The sequence below is a fragment of the Camelina sativa genome, chromosome 20, assembly GCF_030686135.1.
Source record: "Camelina sativa cultivar CO46 ecotype springtype chromosome 20, ASM3068613v1".
Lineage (NCBI taxonomy): Eukaryota > Viridiplantae > Streptophyta > Magnoliopsida > Brassicales > Brassicaceae > Camelina > Camelina sativa.
Window position 1 is genome coordinate 21,584,367 of NC_141899.1, and position 18,395 is coordinate 21,602,761.

The following is an 18,395-nucleotide window of genomic DNA, read 5'->3' on the forward strand; positions in this document are numbered from 1 at the left end:
CTACCGACGTCAAAGCAAATTCATATCCTCTGTTTCTCATATCCTCTGTTTCGTGCCCTCTTAATCAACGTCATTGTCTCTACGGTTTTTCTTTTAGATTTTTCTTTTTATGATTTATTTGAATTATTCAACTTATAACTTGTTGCTTATTTTAAGATATCAAACCGAACCGTGAATTTATTTGTTAGTGTTACATTGATTAATTTTTTTGAACCGAACTAAAACCGATCCGACCCAAACCGAACCGAGCATAAACCAAACCAAACACAAACCAAACCAAACTAGCTTTGGTTGAGTTTGGTTAGAGTTTTATGAAAACTGAATAAACCAAACCGAACCGAACCTAAACCGAACTCGAACTTTAACCGAAGTGCCCACCGTTGTATGTGGATAAATTTTACAATTTCAATAAAATATTTGATCTTTATCAACATATCCATGGTGTCTAAGAAGCAAAGACTCAAACATTCATTGCCCATCAAACCTGGACTGTTTTGTTGTGATTGGTCACGGTGTGACACTGAAATAGTGAAATCTTTGCAGCTGATTCACTCAGGCACTTATATTCTCTAGGCTAACATATATATATATATATATATATATACTCACATAAGTTCTCCCGGTCTCTCGAGTCTTGAACAAATCTTACAATTGTTTGGCTTAGGCAGAGATGCTATAATATGCGTCATATCATCAAAAAGCTCAGTCGTTGTTCAGAAGCAACCACTGGAATCTTTAATTAAAAATATATGGACTATTTATGCTGTTGAAGTTCTCAGCTACTATCTCTGGACCAGAAAGAGATTTATTGAAACATACACCGAGGAACTGCATAAAACTCTTTGCGAGTACTAATTATATTTCATTATGGTGTATTAGCATACAAAGATATACAGTATACCCTTTTGTTACATTTCTAGTTCCAAACAGTTTAATTTTTGGGAGAGGATTATCATCTCTACATTGATTTCATAAACCTGTTAATCGATGAAAAAATTCCAGCGGCTTGGCTCAATAGAGATGGCCCTTCTTCATCTGATTTCTCTTCTACGCCCCCATATATTATCTGCAATATAAGAAAAACATTTCATCATATGAAATTGCAGCAAAACAAGCTTATGTAACTAGGATATGCACCAAATTCTTTCATCGTGTAAGGATTTGTCAACTCAATAAAATCATAGGAATCCAATCTAGTAGTCAATTAACCTCAAGATCCTCGGCATCAGGTCGACCGATGAGTTCTTTAGCGAGTAGATACCGGCCTGGTCTGTCTTTATTATCATAGAAGACTTTCCATTTTCTAGAGAATAGTAAGGATAAAAATAAAGTGATCAGCTTGTAATCGTTACACTGAATTTACATGGACTTAATCAGATAAGAAAAACCAAGTCTTGAGTCTTACCCAGGATAACACCTGAAAACAGCACCAGCAGCCAGAGGTCTCATAGAGTAAACCGTAGTAAAAGAACTATAAGAGCCAAAATGATAAGAACAGTTATTGATGATGTTCAAGTAAAAAAAAACCTTGTCAAGAAGTCACATAAAGAATTTTTCCTTTTACCTTAGGAAGTAACGTCTTAGTTTTCTCACGTTAAACCCAACCCCGACTTCCTCGCTTATAAGACGAGGGTTCCACATAATGAGAGGCCTTGGCTTGAAAGAACACAAAGGAAAAACTTCTTGATGTTAGAAGAAAAGGTTCTTGGCAAAGTCAAAATTAGGATTGAGAGAGCTAGTTACCGGGTCATCAGCAAGTCCTTTTGCAATTTTCTCAACATATTCCAGCATTTGGTAATCAGGAACAACCATGACAATAATCTCATCTTCTTTCTCCACTGGTTTCCGGTCACTTAAGCTGCATCACAACAAGAAGAAACATGACTGCATATTATTCCATTTTCACAGACTTTGTTGAAGTAGAACTATCAAAGCCCTCAGGATGAAGCAAACATACCTAGCAAATCCAAAAGTTGCATCCTTCCACCGATATTTGAGCAATGCAGCAGCTCCAGCATCTGGAAATATGGCTTTAACTCGCTAGCAAAACCAATTCCAAGGACTAGGAGTTATTGTTATTGACTGACTCGATCAAATGTGTTTCATGTAAAGAGGTTTCACAAACCGTTAGCTCACCTCACAACCTGTTTCTTTAATGAGGGTCTCCACGAAAACCCGCGAAAGGTCCCAAAGTTCAGCTTGTGCACCTTCATCATCCAAAAACTGCAGCTGGGGAATTAAGAGCTCCACCTGCAAGATTTGAGTGAGTCATAAATCTAAGAGCTGATTACCAAATCTCTTTCTAAAGTCCATCAAACATTACAGATTGAATCACTATCCCTTACAATAGCTCTTGTTCCTCCGGAGTTCACAAATGCCGCACCTGCTTCACCTGATTGCCTAACAGCTCCTTCCAAATCATTAGGCAAACAGCTGAAACAAAAGAAAGAAAAAAAGACATCATTTTTAGCCTCATGTTCCACAAAACGTTACAGAAACTGACGAAAGCGATCAAATTTTAATCAAATCCAATGGTTATTTCCTTCACAATGATAAGAAAACCCAATTCACAGAACAAAAGGTATAATCGAATAAAGAAAACAAATGGACAAAATTACTGAACTCATCGTCGTCTTCTTCTTCTGGTTGGTCTTGAGGTTCTTCTAAAGGTAGTTCCTTTGAAGCTGACGTCGTTTGTTCAAGAGGAGACTCACCCTGAAACTTGTCGAATTTGACACATGTTCTTAGCCTCGAAGTGGGAGAAGCAGAGAAGCCGCTAGAGAGAGAAGGCGAGAGGAATTGGGTGGTGGAGAACGAACAACTACGGAGAAGATAGCAATTTGGTGGTACTGAAGAACAAGCCATGGCAGAAACGAGCCTGATGTCGAATATTCTATGAAATTGAAATAGATTTGTTCAAACAGTTGTAACAGAGGGTTGTCCATGTTAAATTAGCATATTCAGGGGTTTTTAGTAAAGAAACCAAAAAGTTTAGGGGCTATTTATTAATTTATAAAATCTTTTATCCTTTTCTTCGTTGAAACGCACGCTCCAAGCGGAACCAGAGGTTTGAAAACTTAACAAAAAAAAGGTTAGGATCCGTTTCAGTAACCCGAAACCGGGATTCGAATCCGGATCCATGTTCTCTCTCACGCACGCTCCTCCTCTTTGGGTAATATGATTATAGACGTTACAAAGCTTCTTTAGATCCAACGGCTCTTACTCATCTAAATTCAAATTCTCCCCAATTTTACCTACAACACTCTCCTTCTCTCTCTCTAATTCTTTCTCAATCTCTCTCTCTCTCTCTTGTTCTCTCTCTCTCTCTCGCTCTCGCTCTCTCTTTGATTCAGAATTTAGGGTTCTCTCGTTCTTTGGGTTCTTTAGCGCAGATCCGCCATGGAAGGAGGTATTATGTTCTGTTTCTGTAGTCGTAATTGTGATTTATGCTTACAGATTCATGATTGATCTGTGATTTTTTGTTTGATTCGTTTTCTTTGATGGTTTCGCAGATCATCTAGGGTTTATTTCAGATCAACATCAAGAAATTAGCAACGATGGTGCTTTGTCATGTGAATCGAAGGAGTTTTCTGCTAAAAATCACAATTCCGATTCTGGTAAGGGTTTCTTCTTTGGGGTTTCTCGTCGTGAATTGTGATTTTCAGTAGAGAACTTATTTTTGTTGCGATTGCGAAATTGTGAATTAGATCGGCTCTCTCCTTCAATTATCAGAATTAGGTTTTTGGGCGTCGCTAACATATCCCGTGAATCTTCTGGAAACTTTGTTTGGTAGACTATATAGTATGTATTTGTAGATTCACTTGCGTCTTTGACTCTGAAATATGATATGACGTTACTGATTTGGATGAAACAGTGGAAGAAAGTGAGAATCCAGTAGTTTCTCCTGCCAATGGACCAACGCTTCCTATTTTGCAGAAGTTTATCGACTTCAGTGACAGAATTAAGGTACTCTACTTTCTTTCTCCTCCTCTTTAATCAACACTATTACAACAGTTACTTGTGAATTGCAATAGTAAGTTGAGGTTGTTTCAAGATGAAATATGAATTTTGCTTCTGCTAGTGTTTTATGTTCACCCTTTTTATATTATGTCTTAGGTCTTGAAGGATGAACATGCTTTGGTATCGAACCACGTGAAAGAGATCAAGAATTTTTCCTTTGTAGAACCTGAAATTTCCAAGGCTCTCCAGCTTTTGAGTCAGTACCTTTCTTGTCTTAATATTAGCAAAACTTGTTTGCTTTGGTTGTAACCTGATATTCGTTAACGTGTTTTAATGGCAGCTACTAAGCTTGGAACTCTGGAAGAACAGTACTTGAAAGAGTCATCAGAGAGGAAACGGTTATACAATGAAGTGATCGAACTTAAGGGAAATATCAGGGTCTTTTGTAGATGCAGACCTCTAAACCAAGCTGAAATAGCAAATGGCTGTGCTTCTGTAGCTGAGTTTGATCCATCACAGGAAAACGAGCTCCAGATACTTTCATCTGATTCTTCCAAGAAGCATTTTAAGTTTGACCATGTCTTTAAGCCTGAAGATGGCCAAGGTAAATTGAGACACTACCTTTGCAACTTTATTTGTCTAAACCTATGATCTTCGTACACTACACCTAACGATCTAATCTGACTGTACCTTCATTTGCAGAGACTGTTTTTGCACAGACAAAACCTATAGTTACTTCTGTGCTGGATGGATATAATGTCTGCATATTTGCCTATGGCCAAACTGGCACTGGCAAGACATTTACCATGGAGGGAACACCAGAGAATAGAGGAGTGAACTATAGAACCTTAGAAGAGCTATTTCGCTGTTCAGAAAGCAGAAGTCATCTCATGAAGTTTGAGCTATCGGTTAGCATGCTGGAGGTTTATAATGAGAAGATAAGGGACCTCTTAGTAGATAACTCAAACCAGCCCTCTAAAAAGTAGGTCTTCCATTATTTTTGTTTGGTAGTAGAATAGACCGCCTTACAATTTATCTCTTTCTTGTTAAGAAAAACAAAATTAACGGTATGTGTTGTGTGGATAAAGGTTGGAGGTTAAGCAATCAGCAGAAGGGACACAAGAAGTCCCAGGATTAGTCGAAGCTCAAGTTTACAATACAGATGGAGTGTGGGATCTGCTCAAGAAAGGTTATTGTGTTAGATCTGTGGGTTCAACAGCTGCAAATGAGCAAAGCAGCCGATCTCATTGGTAAGCAAAATAGAGTTTAGAATCTAAAATCATGTGAAACGAAACCTTTTACATACTTATTATACCAACCAGAGATTTCTTTTTGTTCAGCTTGCTGCGAGTGACAGTGAAGGGAGAGAATTTGATAAATGGTCAGAGAACCAGAAGTCATCTTTGGTTAGTGGACTTGGCTGGCAGTGAGCGAGTAGGAAAGGTAGAAGTTGAAGGAGAAAGGCTGAAAGAATCTCAGTTTATCAATAAGTCGCTTTCGGCACTCGGTGATGTTATCTCTGCCCTTGCATCCAAAACAAGCCACATTCCTTACAGGTATTTCCCAACTTCCTTCCCCTTCGTCAAGACATTTGCATATAAGATATCCTGGTTAATGTTCATGACATTTTTTTCCCTCCTTTTTTGCGACTCCAGAAACTCAAAGCTCACCCATATGCTGCAAAACTCTTTGGGTAAAGTACCAATTTTCCTCTTTTTTTCTCCTTTTTCTGGGGCACATGATTCATACGACATCTTGTTTTTCATCTGAATGGTGTGTCTATTTCATTGTGACTTATACAGGTGGAGATTGCAAGACATTAATGTTTGTCCAGATTAGCCCAAGTTCCGCGGATCAAGGAGAGACACTTTGCTCCTTAAATTTTGCAAGTAGAGTCCGGGGAATTGAAAGTGGACCTGCCCGGAAACAGGCAGATGTGTCTGAGCTACTCAAGTTAAAACAAATGGTAACGTGATTCCTCCAACTTCAGTTCATTTAAGCTTTAACATATCTTAAGCTGATTTTTCTTTTTGTTGTCTCCTTTCTAACAATAATAAACAGGCCGAGAAGCTGAAACAGGAGGAAAACAAAGAAACAAAGAAACTGCAGGACAGCGTGCAGGAACTAAAGCTACGCCTCAGTGCTAGAGAACAAATATGCAGAGGACTTCAAGATAAGGTAATGCGTGTCAAATAGTGGATTCAGTATGTTCTGTGTTTTCTTCTTCTAACTAACGGTTAAAAACTAAATCATGTTATAGGTTCGAGATCTGGAAATTCAACTAGCAGAAGAAAGAAAGACCAGAATCAAGCAGGAGACACGAGCTCTAGCAGCTGCATCATCATCATCAACAACATCTAAACATATGAGAGAGACACTACCCACAATCACAGAGAAAAAACCACCTTTGGCTCCTACAAAAATGCGAATGCCACTCAGAAGAATCACAAACTTCATGCCCCAACAACCATCTCAGGGTCCTTCTAAGAGATTCTCTGATACAACGTTCAAAGAGAATAGTAATAATAACAGCCTCAGAAGACCATTCAAAGAGAATAATAACAGCCTCAGAAGATCATCACTGATGGACGTGAGTACTCTAATGAAATCAAGAAGAAGCTCCATCGCATTCAGACCAGCTCCTCCATCAGCCATTGGATCAGGCAATAAAACCGTCCTGGCCAAAAGAAGAGTCTCAATTGCAACGTCTAGACCAGAAACATCATCGTCATCTATGACAACACCAGCACGCCCTCCTCCTTCATTCAGAGGTGGTGACCCGAGAAAGGCGAGATACTCTAAGCTCTTCTCTCCAGACCACAATCTGGTGACTCCGAATGCAATGAAAAACAGCAGATTCATGAAGAGTCCTCTTGGAGGAGGAGGAGGAGGAGGAGGCAGCTCGTGGAAGCCGAGCCATCCTACGGTAATTGCATTGCAGAAGAAGGCGGTGGTATGGAGTCCCCTTAAGTTCAAGAACAGAAGACCATCCCTCGTAGCGATACGATCTTCTTCTTGTTCTTCTTCATCCGCCTCTGACATGCTTCGGAGGGAACAATAGGTCTCTGGATTTTTTTTTATTCACTGTCTTTGTGAAAGTGTTTGCTTTTAAAACATTCAGGTCGTCGTCTGTAAAACTTTTAAGATAGGATTCTGTTTCTTTTCTTTTTTATCCTCAAATTGTTAAACTCTAAAGAGATCTTGTGCAATGGTTTTTGATCTCTCAAGCTCAAATTCATACGGATGCTTATTGTGTCTGTTTGTGTTCCCTCACGACCGTCACCGCCAATTTCCTCAACGCGCATAAGCTATTTGGAGTCAGCTACATCACCAAGATCATCAAATCCCCTCCTGAGAAAGACGCAGCTATGCATACAGTCATGTTTCAGTATGGTTGTCATGCCAATGATCCTGTTGATGGATGCTATGGCATCATAAGAAAGCTTTAATACCAGAACGAATTGGAAATTGTTCTTCAGCTACTGGATATGTTCCGTGACCGTGCTCATCATCATCAAGAACCGCAAAATCCAGATGGAAAGAGACAGAGGATCTCTCGAGTTTTTCAAGTTCTTGTGATCTAAGCAAACAACAACAGTTCGATTTCCTACAAGAACCAAATCAACAACAACAACAACAATATTGCTCTTCCGGTAATAACTTCAATGGGTTACAAGAAGACATCTGGTGTCTTCAACTTCAATATTCATCAACGACAGTGAATATGAAGGCAGGTTTCATCGATGAATATGAGGACACTAAAAGCCCGTGGAAGAGGAGGTTTTCTAGCGAAAGACACGAGTTCAATCAATGGAATCTGATTGAATAAAAAAATCTTTGAATATATGAAAATAGCTCGAACGAGTGCGAAATAAGAAAAGGCCCATAAAAACATTGAAGAAAAAAGAGGCCCATTTAACTAAAGACAACAGCACTTTTTCCCACATCGTCTAGCTGATGAGACAAAGCTGTGTTTATATAGCGTTAGAGTCGCATAAGTGGTTGTCCTTTCGGGGACATCCGATAAAATTGGAACGATACAAAAAAGATTAGCATGGCCCCTGCACAAGGATGACACGCACAAATTGAGAAATGGTCCAAATTTTTTTTCCATTCATGCCATCAGTACGAAGCTCGTTCTCGGATCACTTAAACGATAGATAGTAGTAGTGTTCGGTATTGGCTGTTCGGGTTTGTCCAAAGCACAAGCCTTGAGTTAAAAAAAAGAATATTTTTCAGTTTACTTTGGCTTCTCCAACGCAACAACCAAGTTCAAAATTATAGGGTCTCTCCAGTCATAAGCAGCCAAAAAGAACTGGAACTTAGTCAAGAAATCTTATAAAGTTTTGATTTCTCCGCCTAAGGCAAAAATAACACCAGCTAAACTCGGTAAGTATCAACTGCAGCAAAGCTCAGAAGATCGTTTTCACCATTGTAGGACAGAAAAGTCTATGAAAGATTGCTAAAATGAGTCAAACGAACAAGAAGAGTGACAAATTTTGGTAACAGAATGATTCTCAACGGGATATATTGAGCAATAGCGTTCTTTGAAATTTGGTTGCAAATGTAACTATCTTGGATCCAAGATCATCCTTTTAACTCATGAAAGAAGAATTGAGGACACATCCATCTGGGTGTCGATTTCTTTTCCTCTTGTTTTTTTTTTGAAGAGTTAAAAAGTGTTGCTGGGTTAATTCGGAGAACAGGTTAAACATGAACAAGATTACACACAACAACAAGACAAAGTTCTATTGTTATTGAAGAAATCAACACAATGTAAATGTCTATTGGCAATGTTCTCTTCTTCTTTTTTTTTGTAGTCCCTAAATATTTGTGTTGCTACAGATCTTCTTCCACAATTACTTCAAACAAAGCCCATTTCCATTAAACTTCTAAAAACAATACTCTGGATCAAGTTGGTCAAGACTTGGCAAATGATAAACAAACTCAGAACAAGAGATTTGATAATATCTTCTTCTCGTCTTTGCACCTTAATAGATTAGAATTTTCATTCTATATCTTTCTTAGGCAGAAGCGCTCTTTCTTGTGGCATACACACGGTAAGCAGCCAGCCCAACGACCACAGCAGCAGCTCCAACTGTTTACAAATCATGAGACTGAAATTAGACTTCACCCAAACATGCGTCCGAAGCTTTTTTTTTGTTACGGTTTTGTTTGTTTGTGAGAAAATTCATGTCAAGAATTTAGGCCTCTGGGAAAAGAAAACATACTTGAGACGGCCATAAGAGAACGGTTGATTAGCCTGTTGTAATGTTTGCGGCTTTTTCCTGCTTCAGTCTCTGGAATACTCAAATGAGGATGTTGTGCTGCAGTTATGATTTTGCGGAATAAGTTGTTGAAATCCCCCAATTTGGAGCTGATGGATACTGGAGGCTCTATTCCCATATCTTGTGTCATCTGCAAGAAGATCCGTGTGCATAAATATGTATGTATGCAAACAAGTATTCATGTTATACTCAACCCATAGACTCGAAGATCAATAAGAACCCTACCCTGGTGGATTCTTGGATGGAAATAGGAAATGATTCAAGATCGTCTTTTGCTGAAACCATGAGGCAAGGGACCTCATATCCAGTGGACTCACCGTAAGTTGCAACTTTTACAAGCAACTCCGTCGCTTTTTTCCATGAAGACTCATCCGAGCTGGAGAAAACAATGAACTCAGTTGTTACGCACAAACTACAGATAGAAAAATGAAAAGGCATCTACTCAAGCATATTTCGACCAATGATTTACCTGTCGTACACGAAGACAGCTATGTCACAAGCAGCCAAGGATTCCTTGGATGCAAATAGCCCTTGAACTCCATCTTCTGGAATTTCCCTCATGATAAGAGTTTTCTTTGCACCCTACACTCATAGATTTGCAATCATCAGATTAAGTACATACAGAAACTCAAAAGAAAGCAGCCTTGAAGCATGCCAAAAGATATACAACCAAATAACATCTCTAATATCTTGAAAAGTAGCACATCAGTAAAGTTTTGTATGGAACTCCCTAGTTAAAAAAAAGCATGTATCCCATAGAAAAAAAAACTCATCATAGATACCTAGCTAGTTCCCGTCTCAGTCCCCAAAATAATACTCAGCTTTGTCATTTTTGTTCAGTATTTTGTTCATTGAAGATTTCTTTGTAAGGACAGAATATATCAAAACTACAATACATGCATATTTATCCGCGCACAGATATAATGATTTCAAATTGCATACATATACTGACTTACCCCAGATTCATCGACCATATTTACTGCATAACGCACATCAGTTGTTGATCCCTGGTTATCAGCATATGACCTAGATCATAGAGAAACATAACTGTAAATCAGATGGAGAAGTCCCCACGCTTACAAACATAGAATTGTACTCTCTGTGTATATTTTCAAAATGCAACAGGTTGTGGTACGAGTTAACATGACAAACCTTCCAAGAAAGCAATTTAGTAATGCAGATTTTCCAGCGTTATTAGGTCCAAAAACAAAGCACTGGAAAACTTTTCTTTCAGATTGCTGCTTTTTGCGATCTAAACGTCTTCGCCTAGTAACACGAATAGCAGTCGATGGATCACCAGGAAATCCAATGTAAATCAAATTTTCCACACTCTGAGCCGGTTCTAATAGTGTCATCAGTGACCACTGCAAGAATAAAATTGAAAGATTAGCACACATAAAATTTGAATTAGTGCAATGGACCAAACTAGGCCCAGATAAGAAATCCACTCACAATCACGAAACCACATATAACCCAATCAATGATAAATTGTGTATGTTATAAAAAATAAAGACACGTCTAAGAGAGAATTGAGTGACATTTTAATCTGTCAATCAACAAAATCAAAGAAATGAAACCAAAAAAAAAGGCTGAGTATATGTATAATGCATGCACGAGAAATGCTTCCTTCTGTATTAAGCATGTAAAAGAGGAGAATTGATTACCATTGACAGGAAAGCGTCAAAGGATAGACCTCCAAGGGCCGTTTTCTCCGCAGCATCCTCATAAGGTGATTCCTTCCAAGGACTGCCATTCACAATTGAGTATAGCACGTCAATATAATGGAGACTACCATAATTAAAATTACATGTTTCTTGCCTTCTGGAGGTGGAAGAAGTACCTTTCAGGTGCAGTTGAAAAAAGATCCTCGATCTCTTGAGGTCTCAGATTATTATCCTGCAAAGTAGAAATTCAGTCTGAAAACTATATTTGTCAACTCGACACTAAGACATAATAACAAAAGAGACTTACCTTGTCGTCATCAAACAAGGTATACATTCCCTTCAGGAATTCGATTGCTACATTTGTCAGCTCAAAACTCTACAAAAACAATGAACACAACCATTAGCTGCACAATACCACAAGTTGATGTGAGCTGTAAGATAACCGTGTGCAATAATGTAGGCATCGAAAATTCTTATTACTAGGCTCCAAATCTAATATTTGATAAACAGCGCAACCAGTAACAGATTATTGAAACACCAACAAATAAAATAATGAAACAGCAATAGATATTATTTCTGCAAATCTACCTGATCGGGCGCTCGCTTGAATAATGAAGACGGAAGCAATTCTTCAGCAAGTCTTATATCATTATTATATCCAAACTTCCTGAGTACTGTCCACGTCGTCTCGAGCCTCCCTTTCTCAATAAAAAGTGCATGTAAAAATAGGAAGCCAGTCACTGTCAGTCCTCTTTCATTCACACCTTCTGGCAACTTTTCTTGCACAACCCTCTTGACACCTTCAATTTCAGAAGGCTGCAATGGTGCATGGAAGCACTTGACCTATTGTAAAACAACTATTAGGTGCGTCATGGGGATAACAAAATTACACTCTAAGCTTCTTTTAAAAATCTGAAGGACAGGTCGAAGTCAATTTCAAGACGAAATAGCAAAAGCTCATGAACACAAGAAGGGTAAACATAAGAACCTGAAAGTCATTTAATTCAGCCTCGCAAAGAGCACCATCTCTATCATGGTCACAGAGTATAAAGATACGTTTCAATGCCCTTACACACCGGGGCTTCAGTGCCTGGGATTCTTGATCAAACAGAGGTCCAGTTGGGTGAAGGACAGTTTTTTGTGCATAATAGAAAACTTCTTGTGCCTACAGAAAAGCTTTTTCATTAGGATGATAGTTCAGACCTGAAATATAATTGACTGTTGTTTTCTGACTAGGCATTTCCAACTCATGCTTGATAGAAGTCCAAACCAATCACAACAACATTTCAGTTTTAGGTAAAAAAATTAGCACATCTACTGTCCTTAAAATTTCTTAGTAAGAGAATCACATGCCTAAACAACCTCAGACAAATATTTATGCCATGTTTTAACTAAGAATATATAACATCTCAAGAGGAATAGAGAAGCCATGAAACCTGGAGTTGCTTCAGGGCAGAACACTCGATACATGTCTCTATCTCCCGAAACTGCTGCATTATAGGTGACATCACTTGTTCGAGGCTGACCTGGTTATTGTCGTCTCTGAAGTCAAGCTTACACCCTGCTACTATAATAGGAATTTTGACCTGTTCAAAAAGATCACAAGAAAATCTTAATAAGAAACAGGAAAAGTTTAGGACACATCAAATCTTTATAGTTTCTAGCACGAGGAAAATGATATGATCAATAGATAAGATACTGTACACCTTCTAACCACAGCAAGAATTGACATGAGCAAACAGAAAATAGGGAGAGGAGAATCAAACCTCTAATCGCCGAAGCTCTGGAAGCCAGTATTCACTTAACCGGTCGAGAGTCTCAGGTCGATCACAGGCATAAGTCAAAACAACAGCATCTGCGCGCTTCAACTCCTCAGCAACCATGTCCCTATCTTCTGGCCTGAACACATAACGAACAAAAACATCAAAAGATACATCAAGAACTTAAACAAAGCTGTCAACGCATGGATATCATACACCCTTCTTTCGGAACCCTGCAAACAGTAGTAGCTAAACAGTTTGCACAGTGCTATCCCAAAGAAAAATAAAGAATTTTGAGCTAATAGTATCCTTCCCGGTTCATTCAAAGTGTAAAAAGCCTAAACACAAGCCGTCACCAAAAGCCACATTATTTATATAAAACTAGCATCGATCGTTTTCCTTCAAAGTAACCTTAATCGAAAAGAGAAACAATCTAGCAGCAATGCAGTGACATACTTGGAGGAAGTGTCGACAATGGTGACGGGTATATTGTCAGGGAAGAACTCAGCAGGTAACTTGTAATCAGGCAAAACAGGAGGGACATTGGGAGAGAAAGCATCCGTAGCTGCGGCGACAATCAAGCTTGATTTGCCAGTGCCCTTATCACCAACCACAACGATTCTCACAGATTTGGGTGAACCAGGACAATCAACCGTACCAGCTGAGTACCTCGCCATCTCAAAACTGCGACACAAATTACAGAGGCTCCAAATCAGGAATCAAGTACAAAGATTACTGAAACTTCGCAACAAGACTATAAAAAACCCAGAAACGTGAGCATCAAAAGAGAAGAAGATCGTGAAGAATTCAGAAACGAAGACAACAACAGAAAGAGTACATCAATGAGAAGTAGTAAAGCTAACCTAAAGATCAATGCTTTCGATAACGAAACGAGAAATTACCTAAACTGGAGACTGAGATTGAGAGAAGAAGAGAAGGAGCGAAGCCACGAAGAAGATTAAAAACCCTTAGAAAAACAAAACCCTAGATTCTGCTTTTGGGGAAGGAATGTGGCGGTGACGATTTGCCGTGAAGGAGGAGAAAAATTAGTAAGCTTTTTTTTTTTTTCTTTTTTTTTTTTTTTTTTTTAACTTTTTTTGTCTGTGAATATGATTATTCTAGTGGTATTTCCGTAATAACCAAGTACTGTTTTTTTTTTTTTAATTATAAGTAGTTTTTTTTTTAAAGGGATTTTTATTTTAAATATTTAGTAACATTTTTGTATTTGACCATGTATTTACTAGAATGTCTTGTACGATTGGTGAATTTCATAACTATTAACCACCAAGTTAGGATTAATTCCTATCAAAAGTTTATATGTACAATGTATCAAAAGATTTTATGGAGTGTGTAAACATGATGAAAATATTTGAATTTCTAAATTTTGAAATACTCATTGGCTCACATTTACCGTCACATCTTATTATAGAATCCCTACAAACAAAGAAAAAAAAATATCTATATAAAGTAGTTATTCGAAATTTTTCAAAGAATGAGAAAGAGAAAATCAAATTGGAAAAGCTTAAAATCGGTTTGAACATGAGAATTAATAAAAAGGGTGTAAAAGAAAAAACTAAAATTTGATTATGGATTTTTATAGGAGCCAAATCTAAATCTAATTTATTATTATTTAATCACTGATTTCATCATGCATAAAATAGTGTTATTGAATTTGATATTTATATATCATGCTTCAGCTCTTTTTATAGGTCAATGTTAATTGATTTAAATTTTCATTGTAATATTAATAGGTTGTGTTGATCAAAATTTAAATTGTTTGATCCGTTTTTAAACAATCGAGAATGGAATTCAACCAAATCGAGACTTTCGGTTTTTAGTGTCAATTCGGTTCTCTACTATAAACTGTTTGACATATTTATAATTAGAATACTGACTATTAAGACGACACAAAATAACCGATCGGTTTTACAAAATCTTTATTATACTATCTTCGACATACTTACTCTCATGTGTTTTTAATTTAGTTTTGATTTTCATGACATAACAAATTCTTTGATATCAATTGGTTTCTATTTAGTTCATCATAATCGTCTTTTATCATGTGTTATAAAAGGATTCATATAGAACTCTCACTTGAAATGATATTATGGTTTGGATATTCGTATAACATATAAAAGTTAAATATATACAATTTAGCGGATAAATCAAAATAATAATGAGCATGATAATATATAAAGGATATGTATTAACAAATTCAAAAGTAACTATAGAAAACATGTGTCATTTATTTTAATTTATTGTGTATACAAGGGAAAAAAATCTAAATAGTAAACTCTTTTTTATTTCTTATGAAACAAAATATATTATGGGAAAATTCTATAACTAGTTCGTGTTAGAATTTTCTTATTATAACAATAAAAATGAAAATTACTTTCTTCTATTCTTAGAAATCCTACGATTATACACAACTAAATCAACGACAATTAAAAGCAACATAAACCAAGATCTCTCCTAAAACACAACATAATTTTGTTTGTATTGATTTTTTTTTCTATGAAAAAATATAAACAACAATGTATTGATTTATATAGTTAACAAACAAAAATACATTGTTTTATAATAATAAGAAAATGTGGCCAATTTTTCATCAATTTATTAACTAAGATGTACTATTACTTTTAAAGCAGTCACCCAACAATTCGCTATCATCAGTCTCTCCTTCCACATTTTGGCAATAAACTTTAGGCGTCTTTCCATCTTCTATAGTAATGTTAATATCATCCATAACAACATTTTTGCAAGCTGTGGTGACACTACACTTAAGCGTTATAGCATCTTCATTTAATGATGTTCCATGAAAGCCAACATATTTTATATTGCTAATCGCCACGTCTGAATCCTAATAGATATAAATACATATATTTTCAAAATTTATTCATACTCTCAAAAATTAGTATATTTTTCTATTATAAAAAATTTACCTCGTTTGCATGAGGATGTTCTTTATCAATATATTGTTGGTCGATTATAATTGGATTTTTGGCATTAATGAGCGTAATGTTCTCAAAACTTATATTTCTTGCATATCCCTGGCCACCCTATAAATCAAAATTAAGATTCAATTCAAAATATTTTTAAATAATTATTTTATTAATTTGTATATAAAATAGAATAATTAGTATAGAAGAAAAAAATACCTCCCAAGTCTTTATTCTAGCTCCATTCATCGTTCCATTGAAAGTGCAATGCGCCACTTGAACACCACTAACTGCATCATTTGCTCCATCGGCTCCTAAACTTCCTACACTGTTATCGCATTACATAAAATTAATTTAATATTATTTTTTTTGGGTGCACCAAGTCCTTCAATCAATTTAATATAGGTATTTCTTTTTTTTTTTGCAAGAAAACTTATATTTATATTTATCATTAATGATGTAATTCAATAAATTTAATTAATATCAGGAATTACCTTATTCCATGACCAGGTCCACAATTAATTTGTGTGATGTTGATATTGAAACTTCCTGTCTTGATTGCTATACAATCATCTCCTGAAAATTCAAGGATTGAATTCAAAAGATTGTTATGCTATACACACTTTAAAGAATTTAAAAACTAATTTATACCATAAAATTAACAAATAAATAAATTATAACACTATTATAATTTATTGGTTTAACAATCCTTTAATTAAAAAACTATTATAATTCATTTATTTTGCGATAATCATATATACATAAAATATTTAAATGATATTTCACGAAGTACTTACCCGTTTGAATTGTAGAGTCAAATATGTTGATATTGGTCGAGTTACTTATATCAATTCCATCTGTGTTGGGACTTGTTTCAGGAGCCAAAAGGTTTATTTTTGATATTGCAACATAATTGCATGATTTGATTGATAAATGGGTTTTTGGACTATTAATCGAGGAAATTCCTTTTATAGTGAGATTATTACATCTATTAATACGTAATGCCTGCAATTGTTTGTGATTTTGAATGATGAGTAAAAATTTTTATAATTTACGAAAAAATATATAGTAAATTTGATATACTCACTGTAGGTCGTTGAGAAACTTTCAGTTTAAGCTGAAAAAAAAATTATGATTTTAAATGACAAATAAAAATATATTAATAAGTAACAAAAAATATATATTAATCTTTTACCTCCCAAAAGGACGAACCACCACCATCGATCTTTCCTGAACCATCTACCACTAGACCAAATATAGATGAAAAACCAATCCACATTTGAGATTTGGGGTTGGACCATGCGGTGATGTTGCTAGGTGCAATGATGACACCATCCAACTTCAAACAAATAAATATAAGCAAATTTAATTGATGTTCATAATTTAATCACAATTGAATTGATCATTATTTAATGGATTGTCTACAAACCTGGATTTTTATGGAGGTAGATTTACATGGACCGTTGAACACAATAGGTTGGAGTAGAAATGTTTGTCCTGAGGGAATAAGAAGTGTTGTATTGTTTTCGTCCCCTCTACATGTAGCATTCCATGCTTGTACAAAAGCCTTCAATATAATTAATTAATTAAAAATGAAAATAATAAGATTTTGAATATTTACAAAATTATTATATATTTTGGATAGAAAATAAAATACCGTTGAATCATCTGTTTGACCATCTCCTTTAGCACCAAAATCGAGTACGTTGTAATTTTGGCCATTAACAAGACCAAAATATAGAAAAGTTATTAATATGGAGATATGTAGTATGATTTCCTATAAAAAATATGTTATAACCAATAAGTATCAAACAAATGCTATTTAAAAAAAAAGACATAATTATTTGATATGTACCATTGTGAAATAGAGATGATGAAAATCAATTGAATATGTAGGCTTTTTTTTTGTGTGCAAAAAGTAGGTATTAGTTAGATGGTGTAGTGTAGGTTATATGAATAAGGTTTTCATCAGGTATATATATATATATATATATATATGCATCTACTACATACATCTGAATCATGCATATTACTAGTCTTTAGTCTTTACATATAAATATCTAAAATTCTGCTTAAATTATTTGCTTTCTTAAATATCAATCAAATCCTTGTTCTTGTTTTTGAATACATTGCACACTCTATAACAACATCTCTCTTGTATTAAAATGTTGAATACAATAAGGGTTAATTTGCCTGATAGCCAAAATAATAAATTAAATGAAGAATATAGCAGAAATTTTGAAAAATTAGGAAAATAGGATTAGAGGTAGTTTAGGGTTAGTTTTAGATATATTATATAGTAAAATATAAATAATATAAGCTTTTAGTGGTTATTATGGTCAGTCAGTGAATTATATAAATATGCATCTACTACATACATCTGAATCATGCATATTATTAGTCTTTAGTCTTTACATATAAATATCTAAAATTCTACTTAAATTATTTGCTTCCTTAAATATCAATCAAATCCTTGTTCTTGTTTTTGAATACATTGCACACTCTATAACAACATCTCTCTTGTAAAATGTTGAATACAATAAGGGTTAATTTGCCTGATAGCCAAAATAATAAATTAAATTAAGAATATAGCAGAAATTTTGAAAAATTAGGAAAATAGGATTAGAGGTAGTTTAGGGTTAGTTTTAGAAATATTATATAGTAAAATATAAATAATATAAGCTTTTAGTGGTTACTATGGTCAGTCAGTGAATTATTAAATTTCTTTTTGGTTATACACTGCAACTAGATTAAGACTCGTGCTAAAGCACGAGTTGAAATTTA

The 18,395-nt window shown here is 35.4% G+C and overlaps 6 protein-coding genes, 1 non-coding gene and 1 pseudogene across 10 annotated transcripts in view; 3 read left to right on the plus strand and 5 right to left on the minus strand.

The window, feature by feature from the left end:
• The window catches only part of LOC104772645 (PWWP domain-containing protein 1), a 94,594-nt gene that overhangs the window by 44,257 nt on the left and 31,942 nt on the right, over positions 1-18,395 (minus strand). The gene's annotated exons all lie outside the window — the stretch shown is intronic.
• Positions 1-18,395, minus strand: part of LOC104771203 (long chain acyl-CoA synthetase 7, peroxisomal) — a 55,356-nt gene that overhangs the window by 5,019 nt on the left and 31,942 nt on the right. The window lies entirely within an intron of this gene.
• Positions 830-18,395, minus strand: part of LOC104771204 (uncharacterized) — a 49,508-nt gene continuing 31,942 nt past the window's right edge. For 2 of the 3 annotated variants that reach the window (XM_087504753.1, XM_087504752.1), the window contains exons 2-10: positions 2,624-2,878; positions 2,346-2,433; positions 2,137-2,250; positions 1,958-2,040; positions 1,744-1,858; positions 1,565-1,656; positions 1,406-1,471; positions 1,210-1,303; positions 830-1,066 (exon numbers count right to left, since the gene is read on the minus strand). In XM_087504753.1, coding sequence (XP_087360879.1) covers positions 959-1,066; positions 1,210-1,303; positions 1,406-1,471; positions 1,565-1,656; positions 1,744-1,858; positions 1,958-2,040; positions 2,137-2,250; positions 2,346-2,433; positions 2,624-2,865 — 1,002 coding nt within the window. In that variant the 5' untranslated portion in view covers positions 2,866-2,878 and the 3' untranslated portion in view covers positions 830-958. Of the gene's footprint in view, positions 1,067-1,209; positions 1,304-1,405; positions 1,472-1,564; positions 1,657-1,743; positions 1,859-1,957; positions 2,041-2,136; positions 2,251-2,345; positions 2,434-2,623; positions 2,973-18,395 lie in introns of those variants that run through there. The other variant, XM_010495697.3, reaches the window with a different exon arrangement.
• Positions 3,054-7,187, plus strand: LOC104771205 (kinesin-like protein KIN-14S). The gene is made up of 12 exons (XM_010495698.3): positions 3,054-3,409; positions 3,513-3,617; positions 3,875-3,966; positions 4,117-4,216; positions 4,301-4,564; positions 4,663-4,942; positions 5,049-5,210; positions 5,301-5,516; positions 5,616-5,653; positions 5,763-5,926; positions 6,022-6,138; positions 6,221-7,187. Exons 1-12 carry the CDS (start codon positions 3,400-3,402, stop codon positions 7,019-7,021), a joined length of 2,349 nt encoding a protein of 782 aa, XP_010494000.1. The 5' UTR covers positions 3,054-3,399; the 3' UTR covers positions 7,022-7,187.
• On the plus strand, positions 7,169-7,789 carry LOC104772649 (LOB domain-containing protein 22 pseudogene; annotated as a pseudogene).
• Positions 7,965-8,067, plus strand: LOC147919276 (U6 spliceosomal RNA). Its single transcript, XR_015594194.1, has one exon. It is a non-coding gene; the product is annotated as a U6 spliceosomal RNA (small nuclear RNA).
• On the minus strand, positions 8,698-13,787 carry LOC104771206 (mitochondrial Rho GTPase 1). The gene is made up of 15 exons (XM_010495699.3): positions 13,575-13,787; positions 13,129-13,356; positions 12,679-12,811; positions 12,349-12,498; positions 11,901-12,077; positions 11,501-11,755; positions 11,220-11,288; positions 11,089-11,144; positions 10,913-10,994; positions 10,401-10,612; positions 10,205-10,274; positions 9,718-9,830; positions 9,474-9,624; positions 9,192-9,378; positions 8,698-9,058 (listed from the first exon to the last, which is right to left on the minus strand). Exons 2-15 carry the CDS (start codon positions 13,347-13,349, stop codon positions 8,985-8,987), a joined length of 1,950 nt encoding a protein of 649 aa, XP_010494001.1. The 5' UTR covers positions 13,350-13,356; positions 13,575-13,787; the 3' UTR covers positions 8,698-8,984.
• Positions 15,196-17,569, minus strand: LOC104771207 (putative polygalacturonase At3g15720). Its single transcript, XM_087503378.1, has 10 exons — positions 17,467-17,569; positions 17,269-17,388; positions 17,041-17,178; positions 16,807-16,950; positions 16,699-16,728; positions 16,409-16,616; positions 16,106-16,187; positions 15,831-15,939; positions 15,615-15,731; positions 15,196-15,532 (listed from the first exon to the last, which is right to left on the minus strand). The coding sequence occupies exons 1-10, from the start codon at positions 17,467-17,469 to the stop codon at positions 15,293-15,295; spliced, it is 1,191 nt and encodes a 396-aa protein (XP_087359504.1). The 5' UTR covers positions 17,470-17,569; the 3' UTR covers positions 15,196-15,292.

Coding starts and splice junctions, on each gene's coding strand:
- LOC104771206 (XM_010495699.3), bottom strand. CDS start 13,349: ATGGCGAGGTACTCAGCTGGTACGGTTGATTGTCCTGGTTCACCCAAA. Junction 9,379..9,473: donor CCATCCAAGAATCCACCAGG/GTAGGGTTCTTA, acceptor ATCTTCTTGCAG/ATGACACAAGATATGGGAAT. Junction 9,059..9,191: donor TTCTCTTATGGCCGTCTCAA/GTATGTTTTCTT, acceptor ATTTGTAAACAG/TTGGAGCTGCTGCTGTGGTC.
- LOC104771205 (XM_010495698.3), top strand. Junction 3,967..4,116: donor ACTTCAGTGACAGAATTAAG/GTACTCTACTTT, acceptor ATTATGTCTTAG/GTCTTGAAGGATGAACATGC. Junction 4,943..5,048: donor TCAAACCAGCCCTCTAAAAA/GTAGGTCTTCCA, acceptor GTGTGGATAAAG/GTTGGAGGTTAAGCAATCAG.
- LOC104771207 (XM_087503378.1), bottom strand. Junction 16,617..16,698: donor AAGTTTCTCAACGACCTACA/GTGAGTATATCA, acceptor AAACAATTGCAG/GCATTACGTATTAATAGATG. Junction 15,732..15,830: donor CTAGAATAAAGACTTGGGAG/GTATTTTTTTCT, acceptor TTTGATTTATAG/GGTGGCCAGGGATATGCAAG.